At 35.8% G+C, this 15,495-nt stretch overlaps 2 protein-coding genes across 2 annotated transcripts; one reads left to right on the top strand and one right to left on the bottom strand.

Annotated features, from left to right (window-relative positions):
- The first annotated feature begins 140 nt into the window (after window positions 1-140).
- LOC132177351 (large ribosomal subunit protein eL21z/eL21y) lies at window positions 141-1,859 on the top strand. The gene is made up of 2 exons (XM_059589621.2): window positions 141-458; window positions 1,492-1,859. Exons 1-2 carry the CDS (start codon window positions 222-224, stop codon window positions 1,747-1,749), a joined length of 495 nt encoding a protein of 164 aa, XP_059445604.1. The 5' UTR covers window positions 141-221; the 3' UTR covers window positions 1,750-1,859.
- A 1,612-nt stretch (window positions 1,860-3,471) lies between these two features.
- On the bottom strand, window positions 3,472-10,969 carry LOC132177384 (Nucleic acid-binding proteins superfamily). The gene is made up of 10 exons (XM_059589670.2): window positions 10,584-10,969; window positions 9,946-10,105; window positions 8,261-8,322; window positions 6,199-6,358; window positions 5,987-6,107; window positions 4,999-5,080; window positions 4,789-4,892; window positions 4,033-4,111; window positions 3,895-3,945; window positions 3,472-3,810 (listed from the first exon to the last, which is right to left on the bottom strand). The coding sequence occupies exons 1-10, from the start codon at window positions 10,848-10,850 to the stop codon at window positions 3,727-3,729; spliced, it is 1,170 nt and encodes a 389-aa protein (XP_059445653.2). The 5' UTR covers window positions 10,851-10,969; the 3' UTR covers window positions 3,472-3,726.
- Window positions 10,970-15,495: the final 4,526 nt, after the last annotated feature.

The following is a 15,495-nucleotide window of genomic DNA, read 5'->3' as shown; positions in this document are numbered from 1 at the left end:
GAATGAGCAAACAAACAAATAAATTAGCAACTAGAGATTGCCCAACCCATGAAAAGTCAGGGGAGGCCCAGCCCATAACTCCCAGTGTAAAGCCTTGAAACCCTAGACGCAGCAGCTATAAAAGCACGCACTAAGACGCCCTCTTTTAGGGCTTTAGCTGCCACACCCATATCTTCCTCTTCCCGAAGAGCGTGAGAGAGAGAGAGAAAGAGTGAGCAAACATGCCGGCTGGTCACGGCCTGCGTTCTCGTACACGAGATCTCTTTGCCAGGCCCTTCAGGAAGAAGGGGTATATCCCTCTCACAACTTACTTGAGGAGTTATAAGATCGGTGATTATGTAGACGTCAAGGTTAATGGGGCCATCCATAAGGGCATGCCCCATAAGTTTTACCATGGCCGCACTGGCCAAGTCTGGAACGTTACCAAGCGCGCCATCGGCGTTGAGATCAACAAGCAGGTAACATCTATTCACTGTACTCTTTTATGGGTTTCTTTTCGTTGTGGAAATGGTAGTATGGATTTGTTGGTATTAAGTATGTATGGCCTTTCAGAAGATTATGTAGAAGATTTTTGCTTTCAGACTTCCTGTTTGGTTGTTTCCCCGTTTGGCTTTTGGATTTGTGGTTGTTTTACATGTTTGTGTAGATGATGTGTTTGATGGTTTGCTTATGTTCTTTGCTTTTGGGTGTCTGGGTTTTTCTGCAAATGTTGGTTTGGTTTGTCTGTTTTGTTTAATTGGAGTACATATTTGTTGCTGGGAGATGGTACAGGAGACTCGGGTTTTATGTTTGGTTCACCTTCTGTTTACAATTTTGGGTTTTTTTATTAATATTTTACATGTTCTTGCATTTGTAGCTGATGTTTTCGATGATTTTGCTCGTATTCTTTGTTTTTTAGTGTGATAGATGTGGTGGTCTAAAGTTTTTTGTATCCGGGATTGAATCTGTACCGTCGCACAAAGCTAGTCTTAATTGCAACATGTGTCCCGTTGAAGCCATTTCTTCTTTTGACAGACAATACAAATAAGCCAACTAGGCATATAGTCATTTATTATTGGTGTCAAGCGCATTAAGAATTGACATTGGGGAGGATGTATGTGCCATTTACTTGAGTTTCACCTCCATATTTTATGATTGGCTATTATTTATCTTTAGTAGTGAAGATGCATATTGAGAGACGTTATATTATGTTCCCATTAGTGGGTTTTGCGGCCAGTGGCCACCGGTAAGATTTGACTGCTATTTAATTTAAACAAATGGAGCATTAGTTTTTAACTGTAATACTTTTATCTGTTTCATTTCTCCATGGAGCATTAGTTTTTAACTGTAATACTTTTATCTCTTTCATTTCTCCATGGAGCATTAGATAATTATGTTGATGGCCTGTCAACCATTTTTGATGGTTTGTAATGAATGTTGTTTACAGTACTCTGGATGTCTTCAGCTGATAGAAAATTTTCAAATAATTTGGATGCATGTATGTCATTGCAGGTGGGCAATAGAATCATCAGGAAGAGGATTCACGTGCGTGTGGAGCATGTGCAACCTTCAAGGTGCACTGAGGAGTTCCGCCTGAGGAAACTGAAGAATGATGAACTGAAGGTTGCGGCAAAGGCCAAAGGTGAGGTCATTAGCACAAAGAGGCAGCCACAGGGCCCTAAACCGGGTTTTATGGTGGAAGGTGCAACATTGGAGACTGTCACTCCCATTCCTTACGATGTTGTCAATGATCTCAAGGGTGGTTACTAGGTCTTTGCTATTGTCCTATTTGGGTTTGTGTTTTTTTGTTAGTTTCATAACTTTGGGAAAGTTACTCAGATTTTATGCATGCTCTTTGCTATATTAAAATTTTGATTGAATACTGGATCTTATTTTAAATGGTTTTTGAAATCTTATTCCAGTTCCATGGATTATGTTATTCCGGCGTTAGTAGTTACTCCTGAGTTAAATTTTTCTGTACTGACAAAATTGTGTAAGAAACTTTTTGGGGGGTTTAGAAGTTTGACAAAATTGTGTAATGTGCTAGTGTGGGTGGTTTCCTTTGAGCATATTTGGGGGTGGCCAAATCATTCATTTGTAGGGTTGTTTTGATTATTTGATAAATTATCAGATTTTGCGATTTTTCAAATGCTATTATTAATCTGTTCTTTTTTGCTAATTTTAGGTCTTTTTTTAGAACTCAATGAACTATTGTCGAAATTTAAAATCTCAGAGATCAAAATTACATTTATCCCAAAAAATAAAGAGTAATCTCTTTTCCTTGCGAGTGTATAATAGGAAATTGTGTTTTTTCATATTAGCAAATCTTAAGAAGAAAAAATTGTAGGTCTAATATGTCATTTGGAATTTGCTAAAAAAAAAAAAAAAAAAAAAAGTGTCTTTTGTGCTTGAGGCTGTCATTTTAAAAATGCCTCTAAATTTTATAATTTTTGGTGAGATAGATTTTCTAAATATATATATATTTTTTTCTCTTCAAAAGTCGTTTTTCTAAGAAGGAATTTATTTCGTTCACCCAATCTACCAACATTTTAGTTTAGCCCGATAGAGCGTGCAAGTTGCACATTCTAGGAGGAATTCAACTCTATGTACTCTTATTACATTCATTTTATGTTGGTTTACTTGCTGTGTGGTGTGTTATAAGTAGATTTTCATGTTTTTTAAGTGGTGAATATAAAAAGCTATTTAAAATATGTTACTTCAACCCTAAAATAGGTGTAAAGACTAACATTACGTTTCTAGAAGCATATTGTTCATCAGCATCAAACTCAAGTTTAAGGGCACAAAAAAAAAAAATCGAAATGATAAAAGCCAGAGCATGAATCCTAGAGTACCAGGTACCGGCTGGCCCTTTGGACTCAGTCGGCGATGGCGTTTTAAGTATCCGACTACTAGCTGGTCCTCTAACCCACAATTTCATTTTTACTCCACTTATTGACTTAAAAATAGAGGTGGTTTCACTGTCATTCCCAATGAACTACTTCGACCTTCCGTCTTTTTGCATGTCTTCTCCGCTTCATGTTTGGTGTGTAGTCATTGTGTTAACAAATCCCTATACAATTATGTTATACACTTGACACAAATTGAAAAGTTTCTTTTTGGCTTATGCTCAGGGTAGGATTACATAATATAAACTTATGCTTGGGGGATTACCCTCATGTTAGGACAATCTAATCTTGGACTGATCATGTTTGTCTTTTCTTTTTTTTTTTTAATTTCTTTTTTTAATAAGAACTAGATAACATAAAAGACAAATGGCCTCTTAACACCACAAATATTCATGCTACAAAGAAAATATTAAAAATTAGACATGAATGTTCTGAAAGTTTGTTGTGTACACAGCTGGAAGTTATTGCTCGTTTTAGATGAGATGTTAAATTTAGCGTATTGGTATGGAACAATACGACAATTAGCACTAGAAATTGAACTATCAATGCATTTTCGTGCAATTAAATAATAAAGTTTAGTTGAAAATTTAACAAAGTTACCTGTAGGCATATATACCGCTCACAATGGCCAAATTTTAAATTCACAATGAATAAATATATTCTATACACCCACTTCATACCCGCTGATGTGGCATGGATTAAATAGCTACTTAAGAAAACAAAACTTTTTATCTCTATTCAGCTTGTCACATCAATCAATGTGAAGTAGTGTGATAAAACATGTATGAAGTGCAGCATTACTCATTGATTATAACTTCTGTACAGAAGAACATTGCATAAATTATGGGACACGTTCTAATGCTCGCTGCAATGCCTTTTTGATTCCTTCCTGATCAAGCGACGTTCTCAGATGTATTTCCTGCACCTGAACCCAAGGAAGATAATAGTACGGTCAGAGAAAGAGAGAGAGAGAGAGGTAGAGAGGGAGGGAAGCTTCGATGAGACTTGCCTGCCTTCCAGCACGGGCAAGGAGAGTGAATTTCTGGTTAGTGGGTGGTGCCTGCGGTAATGCAACATGACAAAGTTGGTATATAAGAATGAAGATGTATACAAATTAGATGGTCTCATGCAAATAAATGAAACTCACATTTGAAAGCCAAAGCTGCAGATCTTGTGAAACCACCCGTTTCTCAAACCCTTGTCTAATGATTCTTACATCATCTATGCTGGATCAAAGAAGAATAAATACCGTTATTAGTTACTGGAAAACCAAAAATTCTTATGTTTTTAACATTGAATTTCAAGAAGAATACAGGGTAGCAAGTTCGATATTTATAGACATCAAGCCACAAAAGTAGGAAGCCTGTGATTCTCCTAGAGGGAGAGTAAGCATCCAGCAAATTTTGTTTCTCCAAAGTTTTAGGCACAATACGCATGCCTTCAAATGATCAGGAATATAGTCATCCAAAAGACAGTTCATTGATACAGAAATATAGCATCCAAAATCATAATAAATCAAGATCTTAAGGGACCCCAACTTCCTTCTAACGATTCTTAGTCTAAATTCAGGATGGACCAGATTGACCAACTTTGAAACCATCCGTCAGAAATACTACTTGTGGTCTACTGGCCCGTAAGGTTATCACTTAATATTTAACTGAAAGGGAGGCAAATCAAGTTGCTGAGGAGATTAAGTCTTATTAATAGATGCGCTCAGCCAACTGCGTAATGTGATACATGTTGCCATACTATGAAGATGAGATAGACAATGGAACAATGGTTACTTCATTCAACATTTTTTTTTTTTTTTTTTTTTTTTTTAATTTTAAAAAAGAAGAGTTTAACCCATACTATAGAACTTCAGAAAAAACTCTTCATGAGTCAAGCAACGATGAATTCATACCCATCTTCCTGTAGTAGCTCTTCAAATATTGATTCAAGCCCTGGAAGCGGTTCAATAGTACTGATGTCGCTATTGCTCAAAGAATCAGGAATAGTAGAGGCATCCTGTGAAATGTATTATCCATTCATAATGGAAACATGCTTTTTTAAGTGGACATAGTCCCAATCAAGAACATGACCAAAGGACATAAGATGATATCCAATGACAAACCTGAGGTATAACCTTGTCCAAAGTTTCTAGAAGTGGATCTTCCTCTAACTGCTTGATTGACAGGGTAATCCTTGACTTTTCCCTGAATAGATTGTTCGTCAAAAACCCACATGGTTGGTGCTAAAAGATTACATTCATGTACAGAAAGGACAAGCAAAAAGTTAAAAAGAAAAATAAGCAAGCTTATGAAAATTAACAGATCTTTTCCCCTTCATAATACAGCACTGCCTTGCAAGCCTATACCAAATGAAGAGACATTTAGCAGTTTTCAACTTCAGAGAAGGTCCATCACTTTAGTTGCTTAAAGAATTGGCATGGGAAGCTCAAGAGAAAGCACCCAACAATTTAGCCTCATAAACATGATTGCTGATAATTCATGACACAAGTCTAAGAAAATGCCAAAGAATGTCTTGTCTATCAGGAACACACCAGTAGAGGCATGCAAATTTTGCTTTGTGCATAGTCGAAGTTCTTTGGAAGGAAAACAAAAAAAAAATGAATGAAGTTTTCATTCTTTAGTCAAAATTGGATCAAATAAAGCATGATTTGGCGTTCTTTTTTTTTTTTTTTTTTTTTTTTTTTTTTTTGGGGGGGGTGGGGGGGGTGAACGTTAGCATGTTATATATATATATATATATATAAGAAATCAAAATATCATTAAAAGCAAAGGCGCTACCCGAGTACACAAGAAGTAGACAGAATATACAACTGCAGGTTTGCATTGACACATAAAGTACTTCTAAATAAATTAGTTAAGATGGTTAATTGAAACAAGCTATACGTGTGCTTTTATGACCTAGCACAACTTGGAAGTGAAAATCTGCATGTATGTACTAGGTATAACTGAATATACAACAAAGTTAATGATCTGCATTACTACATGAGGATTCGGTATGATTAGTACCTTGTTGATGTGATTCTGGATTTATTCAGTATTTAAGGGGGAAAAAGAGAGGCAGAAATCAGGTAATAAGCACCATGAACTAACCTATCAACACTTGTAACTTTCACCCTTACTTCATCACCTTCAGTTAGGATGTCTCTTACATCCTGAACTAAATCCCAAGAAACCTCTGAGACATGCACCAGTCCAGTGAGATGATAAAAACCTGCAAGACAGCTCTAAGATGCCACTTTAAACTTTGTCCCATAACAAATACAAAGGAAAACTACAATCACATGAGTCAAAATAGAACATACCATCAGGGAAACGTAAATGGATAAAGGCACCATAGTCCTCAACAGAACCCACTCTTGCTTCAAAAATATCACCTATGTTAACTTGTTCAGAAAAATTTGACCAGACAGCTTCCTTTTCAGAGAGTATCAACTTCTTGTTCTCCTCATCTGCTTGGATTACCTAATACAAAAAGAAACTAAGGTAGTATGTATATTAAGAACAACTCCTGAATTACTATACTGAAAGAAGAAAGAAAGATATATATCATTGATCACTATGACGAGTTAAAGGGGTAAGATCATGTCAGAAGGATCTCACATTTTCAGATTGTAAACAACTTCATGAGAAATTTGATGAGAGCAAAATCCCCCTTTTTTTTTTAACACATTTTCAGATGTATGCGAATAGAATTTGTTAGATCCCTTCCAAGAGGTACAAGTTTGAAGTGAAGTCGTTTTATCATATGTTGACCATATTTACTGTTTCCCTGTTTCCTTGGAAAAGTATTTTGAGAGTTAAGGCTCTTTCGAGAGTGACATTTTTTGTGTGGACGGTGGCATTAGGGAAAATATTGACACTAAATAATCTGAGTAAGCGAAACATTATTATGGTGGATTTGTGTTGTATGTACAATAAGAGTGGGGAGTCTATCGATCACCTTCTTCTTCATTGTAAAGTAGAAAAAGATTTATGGAGCTCCCTTTTTAATTTGTTTGGCATTGAGTGGGTTATGCCTAGAAAGGTGAGAAAGTGGTTGATGAGTTGGGGAGGTCAGGTGAGGCATCATGACATTTTGGAAGTGTGGATGTTAGCTCCTTTATGTTTAATTTGGTGTATTTGGAAAGAGCGGAACGCACAAAGCTTTAAAGATAGATAGACTTTGGTCACAGAGCTGAAAATGATTTTATTCAACTTCCTTTACACATGGTCCACATGGATAGCAACTCATAATAGTCTTCTTTTTTCTAGTTTTTCTAACTTTTTGAACTTTTGCTCTTCTTTCTTATTGAATAGGGGATTCTCTTATATATTTCATGTGTATTAAGGTTGCACCCCTCTGTGCTTTTCAATGAGATTAATTACTTAACAAAAAAATTTTGAGAGACTGGTATGTTAGAACAAAATAATTAAGGACAACATATACAACTTTTCAGCCACATGATTGGCAGGCATAGAATGAAGACTAAAACAATATATATCCTAAAGAGATGGCAGAAAATGAGTATATAAGGTTGCACCATTTTCAATTATATGGTATTGAAAGAACAATTTCATAAAGAGAGAACCCCTCTTCTAAAAAGCAAGAGTCTACCCAAGGATACATTGATGCGTGTTACAAATTGTGCTGAGCCTGGGCAAAATTCAGGCCCCCATCAGTGGACCTGACCCAGCTTTTTTGTCAGCTCATTCAGTTTCCAGCCCATGCTAAATGTGGCGTTACCTGGATAGCTGGAGCATCAACGTTACGGGGGAGCTATTACTCAGCTCTCACATTCAAGTCTCATAACACACTCATTGATAGATCTCTATCTCACTCTCTAGTGTTCCTATGCTGTGAGTTGTGTGTGCTCTTGCTCGGGTAGCAAGCATCACCATTGGGTAATGAATTTCCAGATGTGAGTAATGAGGGTCTACCCATGGAAGGTGTTAGGAAATCTATCCTATTCCCATGGACTAAGCCTCAGAAAAATCCCATTTAAACCGTAGCACTTTCAACGTCAAACTAAGTCGGGTGCAAACCGGGTTGAATACAAACCAGGCTCCACATAGCCTAACAGAAAGTTTACCACCCAAATTGGTGTTACCTGTGCAATATTCTGGACGGCTTAAAACATCTCCCAATGTTCCTATTCTGGTTGTGTTGGCTGCAACAAAGGTATGTGAAAGACCTCAGTTTTTGGCTTTCCTTAAATGGTATTCATGCTCAACATCGATTACTCGCAATTGGATTCTAAACCATCAAAAGTATACACTGAGACATTATGGACTTTGATACAGCCTTAGAGACAAGATTTGACTGATATAGGAGGTAAATTTTCAAGTGTGGCAAATTGTAAGTATTACACGTAAACAAGTTATTACCTTCACAGAAATATCTGAACCTGTTAAATCCTTAGCAATCTCATGGATACTTTTGCGTGATTCTACATAAAATGGCAACAAAGTTTTGCAGTATGTCAGTAATTTGAAGTTCAATTGCCATGAAAGAAGGTAAGTTGGCACCACAAAATTCATTGTATGAACGGTAACTATGAAGCCATCAGGAAAAGAAAATATTTACCAATACATGACTAGAAAACTAAAGCACAAGTTTGAAATTTTTTGAAATAAAAGAGTATTCTACTAACAAATGCCAGCATCTATTTCCTTTATAGGAGACTTTACTACTAAAAACTAGAAAAGAAAAGAAAAAAAAAAAGAAAAAAAGAAAAAAGCAGATTTGAGAAGGAAAATACATGAAATTGTATTGAAAGGAAATTCCAAGACGGATTTTTTGCTTGGCTTATTATTTACAACAGATTGACTATAAGGGAAAGTCTAATGCATCCGGATTATTATTATTATTATTTTTCTAAGTAATGTCATATATATCAAAAAGCTAATGCATCAGGATTATGAAATAATCATTGTATTTTCTGTACAAGTGCAATTGATAGTATTGAAATCAGAGATCACTTGTATTATGAATGTGGTTTTCTTCAAAGAATTTAGGCAAGACTATTAAATGAGACAAGTTGGTACCGGGTACGGTGTTGATGGGCTACTCCAATCTCAAAGGGGAAAGCTTTTGTAATGACAACTTAACAAAAAAAAAAAAAAAAAAAAACTTTTATCATGACTACTTTCAGAGTACCTTGGCTGCTCTTCTACACTATCTGAGCTAAAAGGAATGAGAGAATTCACTCAGGTAATTATAGAACAGACGATGTAAGTTTGAAAAGTGAACTATTTGCAGGAAAATCAGAAACTATATTTTTGATAAAAGATTATGTTTTTGGTGGAATGTTTGACTCCTAGTTGCTTGTTTCAGATGTATAGGTAATTAGTAGCCTGGGTCTCAGTTTAATTAAGAGGAGCTGTTTGCAGTTAATGCCACCTGCTTTGCATTTGATTTGGAATCAATATCCTCTTGGTTAAATTTATTTTCTTCATCCAAAAAAAAAAACTATAAGGTTTGTTCTAAAACATGAACAGGGAAAGATTAAATATAAGGATTGTAAGAGAGAGCGTATTTAAGTTATGAAGCAAATATATTTAAGGATTCAAACTCGCTACTCTAGTCCATCTATCATTCCAGAGTTCAATTTTCAAGTTTGTTTCTCTTCTTGAAATTACTAGTTATTTGCTTAAAAAAATAAAAAACGCGATCTCATAATATAGATTACTCTTTAGAGAGAGAGAGAGAGAGAGCAATAAAAAACCCAGGGGATTATACTTCTGCAATTCTGAATTTCAGCCATGAAAATTCAAGTCATCATCATTTTTATACGTCAATTGTCCATCTGCTATCTCAAACATTATCTACATCATGACAGCCAAATACATTATTTATGTTTCATATCAAATTACATGCATTTAAAATTTTTCTCTGACTATCAATTAAAAGGAAAACGGAAACATGCTTAAATCCATCCACATCTTACACCAACTTCCAGACAAAAATAAAAAATAAAAAAGCGAGACAGAGAGGAGAATAGAAAAATAGACCCCCCAAAAAAAAATAACACTCAAGAACAAAGTATGACCAGAACCAACAAAATTAGTACCTTTACAAGAATGTGATGGACTCAACTGTGAGAACGGCAGAAAACCTACAAGAGAATAAAACCGGACCAGCAAGCCTCCACCATTATAACCTTCAATCCTGCCCTCGTACATGAATCCACTACCATTATAAGTCCTTGCTACCTCCCAATCACCAGATATCTACTTGTTTGCAGAAAGTAAGTATTAGATCAGACACCTAGAAGAATGGGACATAAAACCAATGAAATGAGACAAACTTTGTATCTCTTTTGCTAATGCGCTATAGAATCTATGTCAAATCTAAGTTCTCAAGTTACTTTCCACTTTAATTGATTGTTTCACAACTACACCTTCTATTCATGTTGTTCTAAGATGATTAGTAAATATATGAAGTTGGAGGATCCAAGCCACCCCCAGCTTGCTTCCGGCGCACACAAGCCAAACAACTACTGGGAGTCATTGTACTATGTCACAGAATAGAAATTACTATGTTACAGGTAAACCGCAAATATGAACAGATTAGCAAAATTGCAGAAGTTGCAGGGGCAAACAAACGTCATGGTTCTCCACCTGGGTTCATCATCTAATGGTAACTTCCCATCCATAAACAAAGGCCAAGAGGTACAATTGCATTCATAATAGTAATAAATAAACACACCCGAGCTTGCCGAACGGCCTCCGGTAAGGCAGACGAGTCATCGGAAAGTTGGGCAGCGGAGGATTGCTCGGAAACTTCGGTGTTGGCGTTGCCAGAGACGGAGACTTTGGCAGCGTGGAAAGAGTATCTTTTGGCGGGAGATTTGTGGCAATGGTTTACGAGAGAAGGGAACTGAGGAGGAGTGTAAGTGGCATCGCTGGTGAAGATGTGCGAGAGAAAGGAAACGCCCGAGACTGATCCTAGCGTCGCAGTACTGAATATTAGCATGTTTCGGCAATGGAAGCAGAAGAGACGATAGCAGAAGAGAGTGGAAGTGAGGGGTCAAGGGGGGTATTTGGATCGGATTGGGTTGGATTTGTGATGGCTGATGAGCCTGTGAGTATTCCAGGTGTCATATCTAACGCCCACAAATCCATTTCTGGCCCATTCCCCAGTAATCTCATACGCTCCTGGGACGAAATAACTTAATGGAGGGGCTAATTTGTGACAAAATGGTAGTTTGTGGGCCGAATGTTACTTTTTAAACTTTATAAGCTAAAGTTGCAAAAGTGATGATATCAGGGGGCTTTAATGAATTTTTCCCTTCTAATAATCGCTAAGTCTGAACTTAATTAAGTATTCTTACAATCCTCAATGTGTTATGAATGCATTCATGCATTTGGTGGATGACCATTTAGTTCCATCTCTTGGAATTCTACACATTCATATCATCTTTTAGAATTCCTATAACATCCATGTAATACATTAATGTACCCTCTTGTTTCATATTCTCCTTTTCATATTCCTTAACCTTCCATTATGATTCTATGCCTATAAAAGGGAGTATTGAGTTGTATATAGATCACACAATAATAGAGAAGAATAATACATAGTTCCTGAAGAACTAGTTTCATATATTGCAATCTTTTATCTTATCTTGTTATTTTCTTTAATTTTACAACACGTTATCAGCACGAAGCTCTAGCCAATTGTTGTGTTCTTTTGATCATCAACATCAAAAGCTATCCGTGAGGTATTCTCAATTCATTAAATTTTTATTGTTTTATGATTCATGTGAGATTTATTATAAAGCTATCATAATACTTGCATATTATGATTCATGTGAGATTTATTATAAATTAGAATTTTATCATACTAATGTTATGAATATGATGTCTTCTAATTTTATATGCCTGAAGCATATAAAAACTGAGTACCTTTCGGTAAAGGATCCCTTGATCTTGTGGAATAATTTAAGGGAGAGATACGAGCACCAGAAGATAGTTATCCTCCCAAAAGCTCGTTATGATTTGATGCACCTGAAGTTGCAAGATTTCAAGAGTGTCAGTGATTAACTCTGAACTCTTCAAAATCAGCCCACAATTAAAATTGTATGGAGAAAAAGTCACTGATATGGATATGTTAGAAAAAACATATACCACATTTCATGCCTCGAATGTGCTCCTGCAGTAGCAATATCGAGAGCGTAATTTCACAAGATATTCTGAACTGATATCTTGCATTCTAGTGACTGAGCAAAACAACGAGCTATTAATGAAAAATTATCAATCTCGTCCAACGGGTTCTACACCATTTCCTGAAGCAAATGGAACCTCATTTCATGGTAATAAAGGAAACCATGGTCGTGGACGTAGACGTGGTAGAAGAAAAAAAAAATTATAAAGGTCAAAGGGAACGAACTCATAATTTTTACAAAAGAAATGCTTCATACCACCAGAAGTGGAACCACATTGAGGCGAAACAAAATGAAAACAAAGGTTTACAGAATAAACCTACAAAGAACTATGAAGATAAATGTTACATGTGTAGTATGAAAAAGATATAGATCACGTACCTGTCGTACGCCTAAACATCTGGTAGACCTATATCAAACCTCCTAAAAGAAAAGGAGATTGAAATGAATTTTGTTAATCACAGTAATCCTGAAGATTCTCCAATTTTTCGTAATACTTTAAATGGAAAGGGTAACATTCATCTTAATGTTTCTGATTTCTTTGTAGACTCTAACACAAAAACTGATCTTTTCATTAGTGATAAATATGTCTATAACAATTAAAATGTTTTCATTGTGTCTTAATCACATTGAGTTTACATTGTTAAATTTAATTGTATTTTGTTATTTTCTTTTTGATTAATGAAATTTTAATATATATTTTGTTTATATATAGAGGTATGGGTCATATTGATGGAATGATTAATTTCAAGATGATTGGTGAAGATTTGTGTCTAGCAGACAGTTGTACAACGCACACAATTCTTAGAGATAAGAAATATTTTCAATACTTGATATTAAACAAAGCTAGTGTCAATACAATATCAGGTTCATCAAACCTAATCGAAGGCTCTGGAAGAGCGAATATTATATTGCCAAAAGGAACAAAATTTTGTATTGACGATGCTTTGTATTCTTCTAAATCTAGAAGAAATTTAATTAGTTTTAAGGATATTCGTCTAAATGGTTATCATGTTGAAACCACTAATGAAGGCAGTGACGAATATCTTTATATTACTTCAATAATTTCGGGCCAGAAGCTCATATTGGAAAAACTGCCTGCTTTCTCTTCCAGGTTGTATTATACAACAATAAGAACAATTGAATCACATGTTGTGATGCACCAGAAGTGCTCTAATCCAAAGATGTTTATGCTTTGGCATGATCGTCTTGGACATCCGGGAACAATTATGATGCGTCGAATAATTGAGAACTCTCATGGGCATCCCTTAAAGAACCAGAAGATTCTTTTACCAAGTGATTATCCTTGTGCTGCATGTTCTCAAGGTAAACTTGTTATCAAACCATCCCCTTCTAAGATAATTGTTGAATCTCCATCATTTTTACAAAGGATTCAAGGGGATATATGTGGGCCGATTCACCCTCCATGTGGGCCATTTAGATATTTTATGGTTTTAATAGATGCATCATCTAGGTGGTCACACGTTTGCTTGCTTTCTACTCGTAATGTTGCATTTGCTAGACTTCTTTCTCAAATAATTAGATTACGAGCACAATTTCCTGATTATCCAATTCAATCTATTCGGATGGATAATGCGGGTGAATTTACATCTCAAGCATTTTATGACTATTGCATGTCAATTGGAATTAATGTTGAACATCCTGTTGCTCATACTCATACTCAAAATGGTTTAGCTGAATTGTTTATTAAACGACTTCAGTTAATTGCTCGACCTTTGCTTATGAAAACAAAATTACATGTTTCTGCTTGGGGACATGCAATATTACACGCTGCATCATTAGTTCAGATCAGACCAACAGCTTACCAAAAATATTCCCCTGTGCAACTTGCATTTGGTCAACCACCAAATATTTTTCATTTTCGTATTTTTGGTTGTGCTGTATATGTTCCAATTGCGTCACCTCAACGCACTAAGATGGGACCTCAACGTAGACTTGGAATTTATGTTGGTTTTGATTCTCCTTCTATCATTAGATATCTTGAGCCTTTAACTGGTGATGTTTTTAAAGCACGTTTTGAAGATTGTCATTTTGATGAAAACATATTCCCATCACTAGGGAAAGAAAAGTCGTTGCCAGAAACACGACAAGAAATCACTTGGAATAATTCGACATTATCTCATTTTGATCCTCGTGCAAATCAATGTGAACTAGAAGTTCAGAAGATCATTCATTTGCAGAGTATTGCAAATCAATTGCCGGATGCATTTACTGACAACAAGAAAATAATTAAGTCTCACATTCCAGCTGCTAATACTCCAGCGAAGATAGAAGTCCCTGTCGGACAATCAATTAATACAACAGCAAATGAGTCTAAGGCGCGCCTGAAGCGTGGAAGACCTATTGGTGCAAAGGATAAAATTCCCCGGAAGAGAAAAGCACAAGGAAATGAAATCGGTGCTCCTGAAGAGGCCTTACCCACAAAACAGGCAACGAAAATTGATCCATCCAAACTTTCTGTACAAAATTCTCCTGGAAAGGAATCCCCTGAAGAGGAATCTCTTGAAGAGGAATCTCCTGAAGAGTTACCTCCTGAAGAGGAACAGGTACCTGAAAATAATGAGATCTCAATAAATTATGTAAGTTCAGGAGAAATATTGGATAGAAATAAAATTGTTGTCGACAACATATTTTCATTTAAAGTTGCATTTAACATTACCAGAAGTAATGATGATATTGAACCACAAACTGTCGAAGAATGTCGACGTAGAAATGATTGGCCAATGTGGAAGGAAGCAATTCAAGCAGAATTGAACTCACTAGCAAAACGTGAAGTATTTGGACCTGTAGTCCAAACACCTAAAGGTGTATCGCCTGTTGGATACAAGTGGGTATTTGTACGAAAACGAAATGAGAAAAATGAAATTGTGAGATACAAAGCAAGACTTGTTGCACAAGGTTTCCTGCAGAAACCTGGTATTGATTATGAAGAAACATATTCCCCTGTAGTGGATGCAATTACATTTAGATTTTTGATTAGCTTGGTAGTTACAGAAAGTTTGGATATGCGTTTAATGGATGTGGTTACAGCATATTTATATGGATCACTTGATAATGATATATACATGAAAATCCCTGAAGGATACAAAATGCCTGAAGCATATAATTCGAAATCCCGAAGTATTTATTCTATCAAGCTACAAAGATCTTTATATGGGTTAAAGCAATCCGGACGCATGTGGTACAATCGTCTTTGTGAATATCTATTGAAAGAAGGATTTGAGAATAATCCAATTTGTCCATGCGTTTTCATTAAGAAATCAGAATCCGGATTTGCTATCATTGCAGTTTATGTAGATGATTTAAATCTTGTTGGGACTCCAGAAGAGCTCATAAAAACTGCCACGTATTTAAAAAATGAGTTTGAGATGAAAGATCTTGGAAAGACAAAATTTTGCCTTGGTTTACAAATTGAACATTTTTCAAATGGAATTTTTG

Source organism: Corylus avellana, chromosome 4 (genome assembly GCF_965113065.1).
Source record: "Corylus avellana chromosome 4, dhCorAvel1.hap1.2, whole genome shotgun sequence".
Taxonomy (NCBI): domain Eukaryota; kingdom Viridiplantae; phylum Streptophyta; class Magnoliopsida; order Fagales; family Betulaceae; genus Corylus; species Corylus avellana.
This window is presented reverse-complemented; position numbering and strand designations above follow the sequence as displayed.

Coding starts and splice junctions, on each gene's coding strand:
- LOC132177351 (XM_059589621.2), top strand. CDS start 222: ATGCCGGCTGGTCACGGCCTGCGTTCTCGTACACGAGATCTCTTTGCC. Junction 459..1,491: donor GCGTTGAGATCAACAAGCAG/GTAACATCTATT, acceptor ATGTCATTGCAG/GTGGGCAATAGAATCATCAG.
- LOC132177384 (XM_059589670.2), bottom strand. CDS start 10,850: ATGCTAATATTCAGTACTGCGACGCTAGGATCAGTCTCGGGCGTTTCC. Junction 10,106..10,583: donor AGGCCGTTCGGCAAGCTCGG/GTGTGTTTATTT, acceptor GCAAACAAGTAG/ATATCTGGTGATTGGGAGGT. Junction 6,108..6,198: donor CCATTTACGTTTCCCTGATG/GTATGTTCTATT, acceptor GCTGTCTTGCAG/GTTTTTATCATCTCACTGGA.